This window comes from Neomonachus schauinslandi, chromosome 7 (assembly GCF_002201575.2).
Source record: "Neomonachus schauinslandi chromosome 7, ASM220157v2, whole genome shotgun sequence".
In the NCBI taxonomy this organism is placed as follows: domain Eukaryota; kingdom Metazoa; phylum Chordata; class Mammalia; order Carnivora; family Phocidae; genus Neomonachus; species Neomonachus schauinslandi.
The window spans coordinates 91,950,133-91,967,832 of record NC_058409.1 but is presented as its reverse complement, the minus strand read 5'-3'; the positions used below and the strand labels follow the sequence as shown (position 1 = coordinate 91,967,832).

General features: G+C 43.6%; 1 protein-coding gene across 1 annotated transcript in view; it reads left to right on the top strand.

The window, feature by feature from the left end:
- Positions 1 to 17,700, top strand: part of DOCK2 (dedicator of cytokinesis 2) — a 412,121-nt gene that overhangs the window by 361,651 nt on the left and 32,770 nt on the right. Inside the window, exons 34-38 of the mRNA XM_021698161.2 lie at positions 3,717 to 3,802; positions 9,795 to 9,951; positions 11,904 to 11,944; positions 15,191 to 15,281; positions 15,988 to 16,107. Of these exons, the coding sequence (XP_021553836.1) occupies positions 3,717 to 3,802; positions 9,795 to 9,951; positions 11,904 to 11,944; positions 15,191 to 15,281; positions 15,988 to 16,107 (495 nt within the window). The remainder of the gene's footprint in view (positions 1 to 3,716; positions 3,803 to 9,794; positions 9,952 to 11,903; positions 11,945 to 15,190; positions 15,282 to 15,987; positions 16,108 to 17,700) is intronic.

Here is a 17,700-nt window from a genome sequence, read left to right as displayed (position 1 = left end):
CAGCAGAAGCAATGCAGGGAAGGCATGATGCAAAAGTGAGGCCTCCATGAGTCATTGTGCTAGAAGAGGGAGGCCCACCCAGGAGGGCTGGGTTCCTAGAGTTCACTTCCTTTTCTCTGACTAGGGCTTTTTAAGATTTGTATTGGGCCTCTGTAGCATTGACTACTGTGAAAGTAGCCTGCAGCTGCTCCTTAAGGAATACCCACCTTGCAGGGATGGGGGAGGAGTCAACAATGTGATGCAGTTGTGTAGCTGTGAATGAAAATGGAATTGATTTGGAGAAGCCAGAAGCTCTGCACAGTGGCACAGCATAGTGTATGTTTGGGAGCAAATGCTGGGCCCTTGGGCCTACTCTGGTCAAGTCCATCCATCCTTTGAAACCCAAGACAAAGGTTCCACTTTCCCTCAGTTTCCTTCTTTATAAAATAGGAATGATGATAACCATCCCCCTTGGCTATTGTAAAGACTAAGTGAGATTATGATGCTATTGACAATGACAATGTCAACAATGTCATGATGATAATTGCTAACAATTATTGAGCACTTACTATGTGCCAAGCGCCATGCTAAGCCTTTCACGTGTTTTCCCATTAACTCCTCCCAGCACCACTCTAAGTAGGTGCTGTTTTAAATCTCCATGTAATAGATGAGAAAATTGAGCCCCAGAAAGCTTATTAACTTGCTCAAGCTCACATAGTATGGAAAAAAGTCAAAGCAAGACTCAAACTAAGTCTCTTGGATGCCAAAAGCTGTGCTCATAGCCACTCCAGAGCACAGTCCCTGATGGGGAGCAAAACCGGCCATAGTCTGCTCTGGGATGTGCCTGACTGAACCCTCACTCTCCGACCTGCCCTGGAGGGCTCAGGCATGGTATGGCATCATCCAGCTCTGCACAAGCCCTGGCACCCTGTAATTTCCTTCCCTGCAGGCTCTTTTGTGACCCTGTGACAAGTGCTTATTTACCCCATGCACTTCTCTGCTCTAAAGGCAAGTTCATCACATGAGGAGGAATCATGCCAACATTTACCATTGAACAACTCAGACAAAAAAAAATGCTGTTTTTTCTCCCCCAGAGCTGCTTTCCAGTAACATTCAGCAGTAATAGCAATAACATTAGCAGTAATCATAAACAGATGAGTAAACCCAATGCATATGTGAGGTTATGCTTTCCCCTGGTGCTTTATGTATGAAATCTCCTCCAGCCCTCCTAACTACCCCCATGCAGTAGGTACTACTATTATATTGATAGGCCAAATCTGTCCCGCTACCTGCTTTTGTAAATAAAGTTTTATTGGAATACAGCCATGCTGATCTGTCTGTGTATTATCTATGGTTGCTTTTGTGTTACAGCAGCAGAGCTGAGTAGTTGTGACAAAGACTATCCAACCTGCAAAGCCTAAAATTTGCCATCTGGCCCTTTACAGATAATGTTTGCTGACCCCTAATATAAACTCTGAAACAGGATTAGAAAGCCCTACTAGCTTTCCCAAGATGGTGGAGGGAAGGAAGCAGACACGTCTCGACTTCCAGACAGTCTAACATCAGAGCCCATGCTTGTAGTCCTTCAGCTGTATTCTTCCTGTCCTAGGCTTGCTTAGTAGACATCTCTAATCAACATAGCACCAACCCTTGACTCTGGATGATATTATGCCTACAAGATGCTTAGTACCATGCATCATATAAGGTCCATGATTCAAGTGCAGACTGGCAGCCCAGTCCCTTGTCATATTGGCCCCCATCTAGGTCTTCATTCTAATTTTTTTCCTTTCTCTCTTTCTTGAACTCTGCTCCTGCTGAACAGCTTTCCTCATTTTTCTCTGCATTCCTACCTCCACCCTTTGCTCACTATTAGGCATGCCTCCTCCCTAGAATTCCCTTCCTCTTCATATTTATCACAATCCTATCCATCTTCCAGGTTTTATGTATCTCCTTCCATAAATCTTCCCCAAATGTAGAAACTCACAGAAAATTTTCTCATTTGTGCTGTGTCAGCTTCTGGTCCTTTCCTTTGGCCCTCAGCACACAAAAGTGAGGGAACAATGGCACCACAGATGTGAGCTGAGGGAAGAGTGACTCCAGCCCCTGCCTTCAATCACCTGAAGACTCCAACCAACTAGACTGGGCTTGATCCTTTGTGCACTGAAAAGAGCCTGCCAAAAGGTCTCTGTCATTCATCTGAGACTTTAGACAAGCCACTTAAATTCCCTGAGCCTCTCCTTCCTCATGAGTATTAATACCTGACACTTACTGAAATAGAGCCAGTCCAGGGCTATCTGCTCTTCATGCACTTTCACATTTAACAGTGATCCTCCTTGGGGCACCTGGGTGGCTCCGTCGGTTAAGCATCCAACTCTTAATTTCTGCTCAGTCATGGTCTCAGGGTCATGAGATCAAGCCCCACATCAGGCTCCATGCTGGGTGTGGAGGCTGCTTGAGATTCTTTCTCTCCCTCTCCCTCTGCCCCTCCCCTCTGCTTGTGTATGCTCTCTCTCTCTCTCTTTAAAAAAAAAAAAAAGTGATCATCTGTAAATATGACCTCCAGACCTCATGGAGATATTTTAAGGACTGAGGGTAGAGAGGTTGGGTGAGGAGCCAGTGGTACCCACCCAAAGACTGCCTTGACCTTGGTGACCTTTGCCAAGGGCCTCCTTCCTTTCTCCAGATGCCAGTTTCTTATTTAATGGTAAAATTGAGAAGTGTACTGCATGATGTGGATGGACTCATCAGGGCATGTTATTAAAACAGTACAAACCATTTTTACATTACAGCCATGAAAAGGGACCCAGTATGGCCCTTTATAATATTGAAAAAAACATGAACTGAAGTGGGTGAGATGCTTCTTGATGGTGAAAGTAGGGAGATAGAAAACTCTCCGTCTTCACTGTAACAAGATTTGGTGGGACTGTGGGTATGTGCTCACTTTCAAGTCACTTACCTAGTCTGATCTCTGACCATTACAGTTGTCCCCAGTCCTTACTCTCTGAGGCATCAGCTCATACAAATATGACAGCTTCAAGTATGGATGAGCTGAGGGGCTCAGCTTTTCTCCATCTCCCCCTTTCCGCTTTTCTCCGTATTGGTGTTCCTAGGCACGGTCTTTCATTGTGGTCATCTCCAGCAGCCTCAGGCTTACAGCCTTCCATCTTCATGTGGAGCAGACAGACTTGCTAAGAGTCCCTGAGCCTTTATTAATCTTAGTGTCTAGATGATGAAAGATACTGATTAAGAGCTAGGCCTGGGTCACGTGCCCGTACCTGGAGCTAGGAAGGCATGGTCAGCTCACCTGCATTCCGGAGACTGAGACCAGGACCAATGTGATCACCGAAGTATGGAGAAAGGTATGCCAGACCGGCAGAAATGATAGCTGTCCATGACACCGTGCCATTCCCTGAAGATGCAGGGCTCTGTCACATACCTCCATGTCTTTGCACATGCTATGCCCTCTGCTCGAAATGCCCTTTCCCCTTCACTCGCCCTTCCCACTCCCTCCTTCCTTCTCTCTCCAGTGCTTACCATCTACTTTTCTTCCCCATGCTCTGCGGAACTCCCCAAAGGCAAGCATAACATCCTGTTCTGTGTGCACTCCCCGTTCCTGGCACCGACCCTGAGAAATGATAGGCGCTCCCTAAAGCTTTGGTTAAAATAACAAATTGACTAATTTCAACATTCAGCCTCCTAACATTGTTATTATTGATTTCCATGTCGTATTTCTTCAGTTTGAAAATGAAATCATCCTCAAACTGGACCATGAGGTGGAAGGGGGCCGAGGAGATGAGCAATACATGCAGCTGCTGGAGTCGATGTAAGTTCAGCGCCCCATGCGCAGGAGGAGCCGGGGGGTGGGCTGGAGGCTGGAGGGCTCAGAACTCCAGGGCCTTCAGAGGCTCTCTCCTCCCCCTAGAGATCCATCTGGTGGCTCCTGGTATTGGAGAAACTTCACTTTTAAAAGAAACCTCAAATATCTCTCCCTAGAGCGGCTGTTTCTTTGATATTGATGGAATGGGACAGATAAAAAGAAACTTTGCTGTGTTAGGAAGGGGAAAACAATCCACCAAAATGTTCACTTTTGTTACCTCTTTGCTGTGGAATAATTCTTGCTAGTTTTTCCTTTTTTCTCTTTTAATCTTAGACAGATGTTGATCATGACCCACATATAGGGAACGCATGAAGCACATGGATGCCATGCCAAATGCTCTCTGCACACTGCCTCATTTAGCTGCATTTACTCTCTGATCCCCGGGTCACAGAGCTGGCCCCTGAGGCTCATGGGAGGGTCTTGTCTGAGGAAACTAGAACAAGCTAGTTGGGTGGACAAGCTGGGACCCGAACCTGAGTGAGGCAGTGCACAGTGGTCAGCACTGAACTGGGAATCAGGACACTGATTTGTTTTAACATCTTATTAAGATATAATTTATACACTATACAGTCCACTTAACATGTACAATTCAATGGCTTTTAATGTATTTGAGAGCTATACAATCATAACCACAATCAGTTGTAGAACAGTTTTGTTCCCTCCCAAAAGAAACCCCATGTCCTTTAGCCATCATCCCCCCTACTTTCTGTCCCTGTGGATTTGTCTATTCTGCACATTTCATATAAATGGAATCAATATATGGTCCTTGGTGCGTATTTCCAAGGGTCATCCATGTTGTAGCAGGCGTCAGCACTTAATTCATTTTTGTGGCTGACTGATATTTCACTGTTTAGACACCCCATTTTGTTTATTCACTTACCTATTAATGGACATTTCGGCTGTTTCTACTTTTTCACTATTAAGAATGGTGATGCTATGAACATTTGTGTGTAAGCTTTTGTGTGGACATATGCTTACAGTTCTCTTGGGTATAAGCCTAGGAGTGGAATTGCTGGGTCAGTTGGTAGCTCTGTTTGGCCTTTTGAGGAACCATGAGACTGTTTTCCAAAGTACTGTACCACTCACATTCCTACCAGCTGTGTATGAGAGTTCCAGTTTTTCCATATTCGACCCAACACTTGTTAATATCTCTCTTACTAATTAGAGCCATCCTAGTGGCTGTGAAAGTGATATTGTCATTTTGATTTGCGTTTCCTTGATGGCTAATGATGAGCATTTTTTTCATGTGCATATTGACCAATTTTATATATTTGGAGAAAGACATTGGGTTTTAACCCTGATCCCACCACCTAGCATCTCTCTAACTCTGGGCCAATCACATCTTTAGCCTCAGTATCTCCATCTATAAAATGGGAAGAATAAGCCTGTGGTTATTTTAAAGAATGAATAACTATAAAGCATCTGGCACACAGCAGGTAAAAGCTTAGTAAGTATACTTTGCTCAGACACCTGACTCCCAGTTTCTGTCTCCATGTCAGTTGTCCCCTTTCCCCCAGGACTTCATCCAAGGTTTAGGACTGTGGCTCATTTCTTCCTAGTTGTATATTCTCTGATTTGTATGACTCTCTGATATAACTCTGATTTTGGATTCTTTTCCTAATCCTTTTTAATATTTCAGCTTTAATAACAAAAGCAAGACTAAAGGCTTTGCTCTAACCACAGTGACCCTCCTTGCCCTGCTCCGTGGGCAGAGCAGATTCCCAGCAGTACCATCCCGGCGGGCCCTGTCCCCCTTCTGTCACTGTGCACAACCCTCACTAAACACATGGATTGCAAAGGTAGCTCAGCCGGAAGGAGAAACCCACTGTCTGCCCCTCGGGTGGGTATCAAGACTGACTGTCCAGGGTAAAAAGTGACATTTTGCCTGAGTCAATGTTTATTTTAAAGTTCTAAAAAGGAAAGTCTAAATATTGACCATAAGTGAAACCATTTACAGTGCTGGCAATTTCCATTTTTATAAGCATATGGGGCTCTGTGGCAGTCTTCAGATGATCAACAAGGATTTTCAAATCCTTCCTGAGTGATTATTTATAAAAGGAATCCTTAGAGCTTGAGGAAATCAAAAGTAGCTCATTATTTTTGCTCCTGAGAGAGAGGTGTGAATGATTTCTACAAAACTAATCAAACACAACCAGAGGAGTCAAGGTCCCATTAGAATGTCCAGGGGCCAGGTCCTTGCTTCTTCCTTTGAACTTTCTGAGCCTCAAGTTTCCTTATCTGCAAATTGGGGATAAAAATACTATCCAGCTCTTAGAGTTTTCATTGAGATTATGCAAGAGAAGTCATGTAAAGTACTTAGCACAATTTCTGATAACTAGTAATTACTCTGGAAATATTAGCTATTATTATTATTATTCTCCAGGTAGATACTGATGTGGTTATTTGAAACCATGAACCTACCTGGCATATCTCCTCCAGGCTAGTCATCCTCAGTTCCTCCAGCGCATCTACTCAGCCCTTCATTCAGGGCTTCCACTGGTATGTAGGACCTGCTCTGGGCAAACACAGTCCTGTGGGTACACGGCTTAGGAATATGATGGTGCCTCTGTGAATAGAGCAGGGCTTCCCTTCCTGGGGCAGCTATAGCCCTGCATTAAGGCACAAGGCTTAGGGCATGGAGTGGGGCTGAATTTCAGCCTTTGTGGGCTCTTGTGCAGTACACAAGCTATACAACCTTACAGAACATCCCACTCCTCCTTACCCTCAGAACTGTCCTCAGAGCCCACTCCCGTTTGCCCATAACTGTCTTAATGTGAAGGTCCCACATTGAATGGAGTAATTAGACGTGCTATCCTGCTGTATGCCATCTGCCTGAGAATTTTTCTAGAAGTGGCTAGGGAGCTGGAAAGCTGAAGGGGGCAGAGAATGTGTTCTAGGGCCAAGATCCCACCCAAGCCAGTTCAGTATCTGAAAGAGGACCTGTCATATGTAGTGCTGCATACATCATTTTTAAAGGAATGAGTAAAAACCCAGTTCCATCAGCACTGACAGAGTGGGCCTGGGCTCCTCCCTCTGAAGGCCTCCCACACTGAATGCAAATCAATTTCAAGGCCGTGTGAGTTCCCTCCAGGCCCCTCAAGGCAGGAGCTTAGACCTGGAGTGGCTGGCAAGGGCTCTGCCACCTCTCCTTCCATTGAGTGAGGAATTATCTGCATCACCTGGAGATTCCCAGGACCCCTTTTCATTGTACTTGTCCTCTATTGTGGATTCAAAGGAGAGGAACAGCTGGGTGACCTTGGCAGGACCCGTGGGCCTCATGCCTCCTCTATAAATTGATGATGTTAATAATGCCCAACTCAAGGAAATTTTGTAAGTATTAAACAAGATAACCAATAAAATGGGTTTGCACAGAATCTGGAACACAGGAAGTACTCAATAAATGGTAGTATTATATACTATGGTTAGTTTTTATTTCTGTATCTGCTTCCTCTGCTACACTGTGATTTCCTAGAAGTCAGTGTCTTAATGATTTCTGAATCCCTAGTTCCTAGAACAATATCTGTTGAGTGGATGGATGGATGGTGGATGGTGAACAGCTGGGTGATTTCCAAACAATTTGCCAATCCATCTTACCAATCCTAGACCATATGAGCAGCTTTCTTACCCTATGCCTAAAGAATAGTGAAACTAAGAAAGCCAAGACTGTGTTCTGAACCCATGCTTCACAAAGGACCAATAGCACTAGCATCATCCAGGAGCTTTTTAGAAATGCAGAATCTCAAGCCCTAGCCCAGATCTACTAAGCCAGAATCTATTAACAGAATCTGTTAATCCCCACATTATTCCCATGCACATCGAACTTTGCAAAGCCCTGGACTAAACGAGTTGTTCTTAATGTTGGCTGCATATTGGAATCACCTAGGGAACTTTAAAAATAAAATACTGCTACCTGGCTCCCACTCCCAGAGATACAAAGTCATTGATTTTAGGGTGGGCATTGAGCTTTATAAAATGCTCCCCTGCTGATTCTGACATGTAGCTGGGACTGAGAATCCCTAGTCTGGCTGCACTCAGGCCATGAGATACCTTCTGGGTCTGAGCTGCCTGGGAGGCTGTGAGGAATCACACTCCAAACACTGGACAAAGCTTTGTCACATTGTCATTAGCTTGGGAAACAGGGCTGGAAGTGACCGTCCCAGAGGGAGTCAGGCACAGCTGTGACTGAGCCAGACAGGCCTAAATCACAGGGCAATTTGCATCTCTCATTGAGAGCCAGGGAACAGGTGCTTCTCTCACGGAGAAGATGGATTTGTCTGATCACAGCCACAGTTGGAGATGTCGCCTCCTTGCAGGCTGGTTTGGCTTCTGGGAGGAAATGACCCTCCAAAGTCCTTGCCTTTCTCACCTTTCCCTCCTAGGAGCTCTTGGGACCTAAGCCGCCATGGGGAAAGTAGCCAGAAACAAATAGTAGCCTGGGTAATGCTTGTCTACTCAAGATGCCTGAGAACATGCCACAGTGTTTCTCTGTGGGAAAATAGGGAAGTATTTGGCTTGATTCCCAAGGTCACCCCTTACCACCAGAGTGATTTGGGAAGGTCATTTAACCTCTCTGAGCCTTGATTCCTTCATCTATAAAATGAGGGGAATAATTTTTACCAGTCAGACTTATTGTGATGATTTCTTAAGAAAAAAGTGATTAGAAAAAAAAAGAAAAAAGTGATTAGTACAGTGTCTGGTGCAGAATAAGTGATTAATATGAAGTAGTCATTAATCAAAGTTTTAATCCATCTGTCTCCCCTTGCCTAGCCTGTGGGCCTCCTGAAAGTAGACATGATTTTTTTTATATTTCTTATTTTATCTTTCTCCCCATCCCTACCCCACACAATGCCTATCATAGGGCCTAACAACTAATAGATGCTTAAGGAATGCCACATTTTTTATTTTTGATTTTTTAAATTTAGAATACTAATATTACAACAAATGTAAATTTTTCAAATAACATATGCACATTTAAATTTTAAAAATGAATACTTCCTTCTCTATTCTCCCACCTAGACCCCTTGTCGGAAGCAACTACCATTAAGAGTTTGGTGTTTATCCTTCCTGACCATATTTGGCACATTTATAAGCACACAGAGATACATGATGCAGACATGCACCTCTACTCACAAACGCTAGAGCCAGAATGCTGATATTTAACAACTGTGTGACTTTGGGCAAGTTAGTTGGCCTCACTCTGTCTTAGTTTCCCCATCTGCAAGCATCCCATCTCGTAAGACAATGATGGGAGATTAAATGAGTTACCATTTGTGAGACATTTGGAATAATGCCTGGGACATGGTAGGTTCTATGTCAGTTGGTTAAATAAAAAATAAATTGTTCTGAGACTTACTTTTCTCACTGATCTGTATATTTTATAGAGCTTTTTCAGCATATTGAGGTCTCATACTTTTTAATGTTTTCATAGAACTACATTTTGTGAATATACTTTAATTTATTAACCATTTGCCGATTGATGGACATTTAAGATGGTTTCAACTATTTCACTGTAGACACAATTTGTAACTATTATAAATCTTTGCATGCTTCTGGGAATATTTCTGTCGAATAGATTCCCTGAAGTAGAATGGTTGGGTCGGAGGGTATGTACATTTACAATTTTGATAGATATTGTGAAAATTGCTACTCAAAAGGTTGTACTGATTTACTTCCAGTGTGGGTGTGTACAAGTGACCATTTCTCCACACCATTGCCCACACTGGACATTTTTTTTTTCCCATTCTGATGGTGGACGAAAAAATTAAATACTTGTTAAACTGTATGGACAAATAAGTATATAAATGAATACGTGACTGAATAAATGAACAAAATGAGCCAACACATGAACCAGAGGAGCTTGGATTCACTGGTTTATCTGCTCCCCTCCCCCACCAACACACTGGCCATGAGCTTACTGCCCTCCCATCTCTGCCCACAGCCTGATGGAGTGTGCTGCAGAGCACCTGACTATTTTCAAGTCGGTGGAAAACTTTGTGAACCTGGTGAAAGGCCTCCTGGAGAAGCTGCTCGATTACCGGGGTGTGATGACGGACGAGAGCAAAGACAACCGCATGAGCTGCACCGTGAATCTGCTGGTATGTGGGGTTGGCCACCTTGTCCCAAGCTCCCATCAGACCAGAGTCCTGGGGGGCAGGCCTGGTTTGGGGTTTCACTATGCTTTTGATAGGGAAGTAGTGCTAACGGCTTCGCAAACCAGACAAAAGTGGGATCAAATCCCTACTCTGCCACCTGCTAGCTTAGCTCTGTGACTTGAGGCCAATAACTTCACCGTTCCATGCTCAGTTTCCTCATTGATGAAATGGAAATGAGTGTTTTCTTTAGTACTTAACACATTATATGGAAAGAAAGTGGCACTAGAAAGTGGTTAAGAGTAGGAGCTTTGGAGTTACATAGCTCCTGGGTTCTAATTAATAGAATAGACAAGTCGAGGAAGTTTTCTGAAGGTTTAGTTGGCTTATCTGTTCTATAGAAAAAATAATAGTACCTATTTCTTAGGTTATGCAGTCCAGGGGCATGGTTAAATGCTTACTACATATTAGTTTCCTTCTCTTAGGGAATGGAGTAATCTAATAACCAGAATTTACAACAAATTAGTATGGGCCAGGCTAATCAGAGCAGCTAATCTCAAGTGCAGGCTCTTAACCCCTATACCATATGACCTGCCAAGGGCCAACTCCTGAAAAGTCTCCCTTCATATGTCCTGCCATACGGTCATGAGACAGGTAATAGCAGCCCCAGCATTTCACACCATCACATCAGCCCACCCTAAAGTGGTTTAAATGAATGACGTTGGCCAAAAGACCATGTGGTCTATCCATCATATCAATGCCCCCTGCCATGCTCAGTGCTCCAGCAAAATAAGTCCTGTCCTATAGTTCCTCTGTGTGGCCTCTGTTTACCCTAAGTGGGCTCCCTTTTTAACAGCCTAGATATTGCCATTGATTTTCTGAAATGCTAAGGTGAGTTTAAAAATCCTGATTACAGCAGAAAGGAATTCACTGCTAATAACTCCACTAGGTCCAATTTACATAAAGAGCAGGAAGAGGGGTTTTCCAGGAGTTTAGCAATTTCTCTCTATGGAGAGACAGAAGTTAGTTGAAGAAACTGACCTTCAACAGTCAGACTCTGACCAGGGAGAGAGTTTGGGACAGGCAGATCCACAAGCAATTAGACCCTGCTAGCTTTTGGTGTGGCATAAACATGGCATCAGGAAGGAGGACAGGGAGAGGGTGTCAGGGGAGCTGAGGTCTCATGTGGCTTTGCCACCCACTAACTGTGTACCCTGGGACACATCACCTCACCCTCTCTGAGCCTCTGGTGCACATGGGTACATTGGGTTAAGCCAGGGTCTTCTCAATGTATGGCTCATGGGTCAGACCATGACCTCGTGGCTCGGAATTTGTAAGGACTCATTTACAAATGCATGAGATTAGGATCTCTGGTGGTGGAGCCCAGGACCACTACTAGTATAAATGACCCCTGAGCTTGAGTGAGGCTTCCTAGGTATTGCCAAGTTTAAGTGTTTTTGCCTGTGGAGTCTCATCATAACTCCTCATACTGCTGTACCAACAGGGGTTATGATCCATTATTCTCCTTGGGATCTATTACTATTCCTATTACTCTGATTACTGCTATTACCCTGAGTCCAACCAGCTCCATCTGAGTACTAGGTCTGAGCTTGTCAACATCAAGCTGGGTTGCCTTTTGTTGTAGACTCTGTCAAAGTAGACTGCCTCAATCTTGACAGCCCCTCTCAGTGCAGCAAATAGCTCAACTTCACCCCTAGTATATGATGGTTGAGGTACCCCCTCTGTCCCTTTACAGTCTAAGGATCAGGGAAGTGACTTTCAAGGCAGAATCTCTTAAGAAGGGTGTTTGATGCATTCAGGAAAATAAATTTTGTGCTCCCATCTCAGGGTCCCCAGATAGTAAACAGCAGTCTTCCTCACATCTCCTTCACTATACCCTCTACCCCTGCTGCTCTGCAAAGAAAAACACTCATCACTGTTTTTCCTCCACTACCTAGAATTTCTACAAAGATAACAATCGGGAAGAGATGTACATAAGGTAAGATTTTTATTTTCTAAAACCCAGACCTGCTGTGTCATTCTCCTGCTCTGTATCCATCGATGGCTCCCCACTGCCTTCAGGATAAAATTTAAACTTATCTTCTTAACACTAGGTCCCTCTGTGTTCCAATTACTATCAATCTTTCCAGATTCAATTCCTTTCATTTTCCTATAAGCAGCCCCCCATACTACTTGGACTTCTGTGGCCCGCCATACTGTTTTGCTGTGTCCACAGACCACACTTTCCTTAACCCACCTTGTGGACAGCTGGTGAATTGCATCTACATTTGTTGAAGACGGGCACATGAGGCCCAAGTCCAGGGTTTATGAAGCCTGTAGTTAGACCATTGGCCAGCCCAATTTCAAAGGGAAAAAAATACCAAGATGCATGATACCTGCTTCCTTGTAGGCATTTAAAAGACATTTATTTGAATATATCATGAAGGTGGGGGTTTGGAAGACATTAGCCTGGAGCAAAAAACTCCCTTGCCAATTTTTCTCGGAATCTCATATTTTTTTCCCCGAAGTTTTTTTACTGTTATTTTTACTCATTACAAAAATAATGCATCTTATTACCAAAACAACAGCAACAAAAAAACTCATAAAATATAGACAAAAACAAAAGAAATGACATAAACTCCCATAATCCATACATATTCTCAGACCCTTTTATATTTATATATAGATAGAATTCTATGCCTGCATATTTTTTACAAAAATGAGATCATATTGCTCATAATTTATTCTTTGCTTGACAAGAATTCCATGTCAACAGATGAATTTCAACACAATTTTTAATGAAACTATAAAATTCTCTTTCCAGAATATACTGTAATTTATATAGCCAATCCTATATTATTGAACATTTAGGTTGTTTCCAACTTTTTTCTATCATAAATAGCACAACGACAAAATTCTTGGATGTATGTCTTATGTGTCCAAGATATATCTTGCGCATATCCTCATGAGACAAGAGTCCACAAAGAGAAATTGACCAGAAGGTTAACAAACATTTTCAAGTCTTTTGACCCATTCTGTCAAAGGCCAGAGACTCCAAGTCTGAACCTACTCTGCTATTATTGCAGATATTTTTAGGTACTTAGTTTAGCATTATTCCAGGAATAGGAACTATCATTTGGATAAAAGATAATTCCATAGGCTGTCCTAAGCTTAGATAGTATTTATAACATCGCTAGACAGGACTTATTATAGTAGTGTAAAGCTTTGGAGTCCAAAGGGCCTGGGGTCTTCACCTTGTCTTCTCGGTGACCCTGGATAAGATCACTCAGTCTCTCTGGGCTGAGGTTTCCCCTTATAGAATGTTTCCATTCTACCTTCTGTTTTTAGGATTAAATGAGATGCTATAGGTAAAGTGTCTAGCACATGGATCTATCTCTCCAACCTCTTTTCTCTCCTTCCCATTTTAGAAACACAGATGGTGAGCCCCAGATCTCCATAAGCTCTGGAGATTTGAGTTCTGTTGTAATCTAGGAAAACCGCATTTGCCTAAACCAAACAATGTAACAGGATATAGTCTGGAAACCTGTTCTGTTTGGCAGGCATAGTATTTAAAAACATTTTTAAATTGGTTGCCAAAATTTTAAAATCTAGAGATTTTACATAAAAATAAAAATATCCCTCCTCTAAAAAACTCAGAAGGTGTGGCAACACTGAGCCCTCCTCCTGTCCTGACAAAACTGGAGTACTCTGGTCATGACATTGTCTCCATTCCCCACTGAACTTCACTGTGCCTACCTCACTCAAGCTGCCCATCTGGCCTGTGTAGCTGTTGAGTTTGAATCCTGGTCAGGTCCATCAGGGTGTTTTCCTTTGGGCTCTTTAGTAGATCACCAAATCCTTGAGTTGGCAAAGGAGAGGAGAGGGTGCCTTGATTGATCAGGGAGCTGAAAGTTGCAGGAAATCTGTCCCTCTGGCTGCTCTCTTAAAGGTTTTTGGACCCAGCTATCTAGGGATTTAAGGGACCAAGGATGGGCAGGAGGATATAAGGTAGGGTTCAGCTATATACATACAAAACCTCTAAAGAAACCTATAGAAACCTCTAAAGGTAGAACACATGCTCAACACTCCCTGCATGCAAACCACATGTAATTTCACTGATAACTCTGATTGATGAGAAGAAAGGTGAGGGACAAGAATGGAATGGCCATGACTATAGAGGCAGAAATTGCTGATGTTGAAACCCAGTTCTACCTATTTCTTGCTCTGTCTACTTTAACATAAATCTGTTTTCTTATCTATAAAAGGATGATTGGGAGGATGAATATAACATATAAAGTACCCATTTGTTGGATGAATGAATGAGCAAATCTTTCTACCCGGAATGCTCATCCCTCATTCTTCCCCTTACTTTTAGATCCTAGCCTAACTGCCATGCAATGGAAATTTTCTAGAAGTCCCTCCTCTCCCCATCTGGATGAATCCTGTTCTCATAGTACCACAGACCTCTCCTTCACAACATAGATCACAACTGTATTTTTACAATGTAGAGTCATCCCAGGGTTCAGTACTAGAACCTCACATTGCAAAGGGAGAGAAGGAGGGAATGTGGTTATGGTTGAATAGTATATTCTCCCTACTGACAGCTCAAGGTCTCTACATGAATATCCAATCTTGAGGCCCTGATCCACTTCCTTTTCTTACCAGAAAATACACTTCTTTTATACCAAGAGAACACTGAAGACAGGGTAAGAACTATCCTTTATAGTGCTATTGCTTGTTCATTCTCCTGGAATGGTACAGTGTTCAGAGCACAGGCTCTGGAGACAATGAGCCTGGATCATGTTCCAGATCTTCCAGTTATTAGCACAAGACTTCTGTGATTTATTCATTTCCTCTTCCTTAATTTTCCTTACTTGTCATACTGCATTGGCCAGGCTCTTCAATATCAAGTTGCATACTGGCTGGGATGATACTTAACTTCTCTAGGCCATAGTTTTCTCATCTGGAAGTGGGAATTCTCAACAAACCCATCTCCCAGGGTTGCCATGAGGATTAAATGATCTAAGGCTTTCGAAATACTTGGCATGGTACCTGTCACACATGAAGTATCCCACCAACTCTAAGGGCTGCTGTCATCACCCATGTAGGGGGAGCTGATTATCAGAGATGGAGGACTCCTTTGTGATCCTAAGAGGTGCCAACTTGTTCTGTCTGAGTCCCACCTGGCCCTACCTCCTGCCTCCTTATTACTGAACCTGATAACCTAGCATATCTCCCTCCATAGGTACCTGTACAAACTCCGTGATCTTCACTTGGACTGTGACAATTACACAGAGGCGGCCTACACACTCCTTCTCCACACCTGGCTTCTCAAGGTACTGCCTTTCCAGTGAAAGTGATCTGTGCTAGGATCTCTATGGGGCCCTCACAGCAAATTAAAGAGTTAAGAAAGAAAGAGAGGTAGAAAGTGAGGGAGAAAGAGAAAAGCAGAACGGAAGGGAAGAGATGAAAGGAGAGGAAAGGAAAGGGGAAAAAGAATTATCCAATAAATTTTGTTTTGCTGTGTCCGCAGACTCTTGACCTGGCCAGTAACTCTTCTGCACTTCTTTGCCTGGTCACGTAAGGTTTCAATTGACTTTCACATTTAGCAACAACAATAACCCCCTGAGATATGTTTCACAGTTTTATATAACATCTAAACGTCAACTATAAATCATTAGCATGCTCAGTGAGCTGTTTTCCTTCTCTTGAAAACAGTATTGTAACTGGACAGCATCTAAAGGATTTCCTTTGGCTTTTGGAACAGCTGGGACCGTCTTACAGGGGTTCAGAGAAAATCCCTACAAACCATACACATGAGCCAAGAGAGGGTCAAATAAGCACCATTTGTCAAACATCAGGAGGCACTTCCCAAATGGATACTGCAGCCCAGCATCTCTCTGACTGCCCACTCACAGCCAGGGTGGTGGGCAAGCTGGCAGGGGTATTGGCAGGGCTTTCTCCTGCTTCTCCTTAGTGAGGAAGACACCTGCCTTTGGCTGCCTCTCAGCCCTGGTGACTCCATGTGTCTTCTCTCCTCAGTGGTCAGATGAGCAGTGCGCCTCGCAGGTCATGCAGACAGGCCAGCAGCACCCCCAGACTCACCGACAGCTGAAGGAGACGCTCTATGAGATCATCATAGGCTACTTTGACAAAGGAAAGGTAATTTGTCCCTGTCCTTCCTCACTCTGTGGGGACCTTAGCAATGGGGAAGGGTGGTTCCTTCCCATACTCCGTACCCCATCCATCTACAGGTCTGGGCAACTCTCCCTCCCAATTCTAAGTCTGATCACTTGGCTCCACCTTCTCACCACCTCAATTCATGGCCTCGTCATTGTTCACTTGAATTAGTGGGTTCAAAGCAATCTGCCTGCTTTCTCTATTGCCTCCAACAGATCTTCCTTCATACAGGAAATGGGGATCACTAAAAATACATTGGATCTCACCATTCTCTTGCTTACAATCATCTCCATGGCTTCCCCATTCCACTAGAATGATTACACAATCCTGCTTGTGACCTGTGAGGGCCCACCTGAGCTGTTCTCTGACTGCTTCTCTCATTTCATCCCTGCCAGCTCTCACATGTTATATGCCAAGCTCCTTTTCACATCAGGGTCTTTGCACTTGCTTTTCCCACCTTAGAACATTTTTCTTCCATAGCTTTCCATGCCAGGCTCCTTCTCACAGCTCGGAGCTTTGCTCAGACATCATGTCCTCAAGGACACCTTCCCTGACCAACCTAGACAAAACAGCATTTTAGAATGCCATGTACACAGAGACTTGTCTTGTCCACTGCTGAATGCCCAGTGGCTAGCACAGAGCCTGACATGCAGGGCCAAATACATACATGTTGAGTAAGTAAATCAGTTGTGCAACTGAATAACAGCAAGGATAAAATATCTGGTGATGTTTGGTCAGGAGATTAGTCAGAACAACTGCTACCCATCTCCCAGTCTGCAGCAGAGCTTCAAGAAGCACCAACCCAAATGCAACCATCGTCCTGTAAGAGATGTGGCATGTGGCCTAACTGCTCTGGCCCTGGAGCCAGCCTGGTTTCAAACCTTGCTCCTCTACTACCTACAGTTCTCTTGACCTCTTAGGGACTCCAATTCCCACCCAAGATAGTGATACTAATAGTACGTACTTCCTAGTGATGTTGTGAAAACTAGGTGAGAGTGCATGTGGAACACCTAGCATAGGACCTGGTACATAGTCCTATCTTCTTAAATTTTAGCTCTCATCCTTCCCCTCCTCTGCCTTCAAGTCCCCAGTGAATGAGCCACTTCCTCCATGAAACCTTTCTTGAGTCCTCCAGCTTACCTACAGCCCTGGCTTTCTTCTGAATTACAAGGTCTCTTACAGCTTATCAGGACATAATTTAATGGACTTAATTTTGGTCTGTTCTGTCACTGCAGTTCATTGTATCTGTCTTAGCCTGATCTCCCTACCTTCCCTGGAAAGACAAAATGAGGTAATGTCTGTGGAAGGGCTTATAAATTCCCAGGATCTGAGCAGTTAGAGAACGCTGTTTTTTATAATTTACAATTATAAGCCTCTTGAGGGCAGAGAGTCTGCCATTGCTGGAACCTCCTGCCCTACTCGAATCAAGTCAGAGCTCACTATTTGTGCACAGCTGATTCGGTCCATCACTGTGTGAAGGCCCCAAAAGGACATGCTGAGCTTTGTCCTCTGCAAAGTATCCAGTTCAACTCACCCTGTGCTGAGCAGAGAGGAAAAAGACATCATCCCTCATCT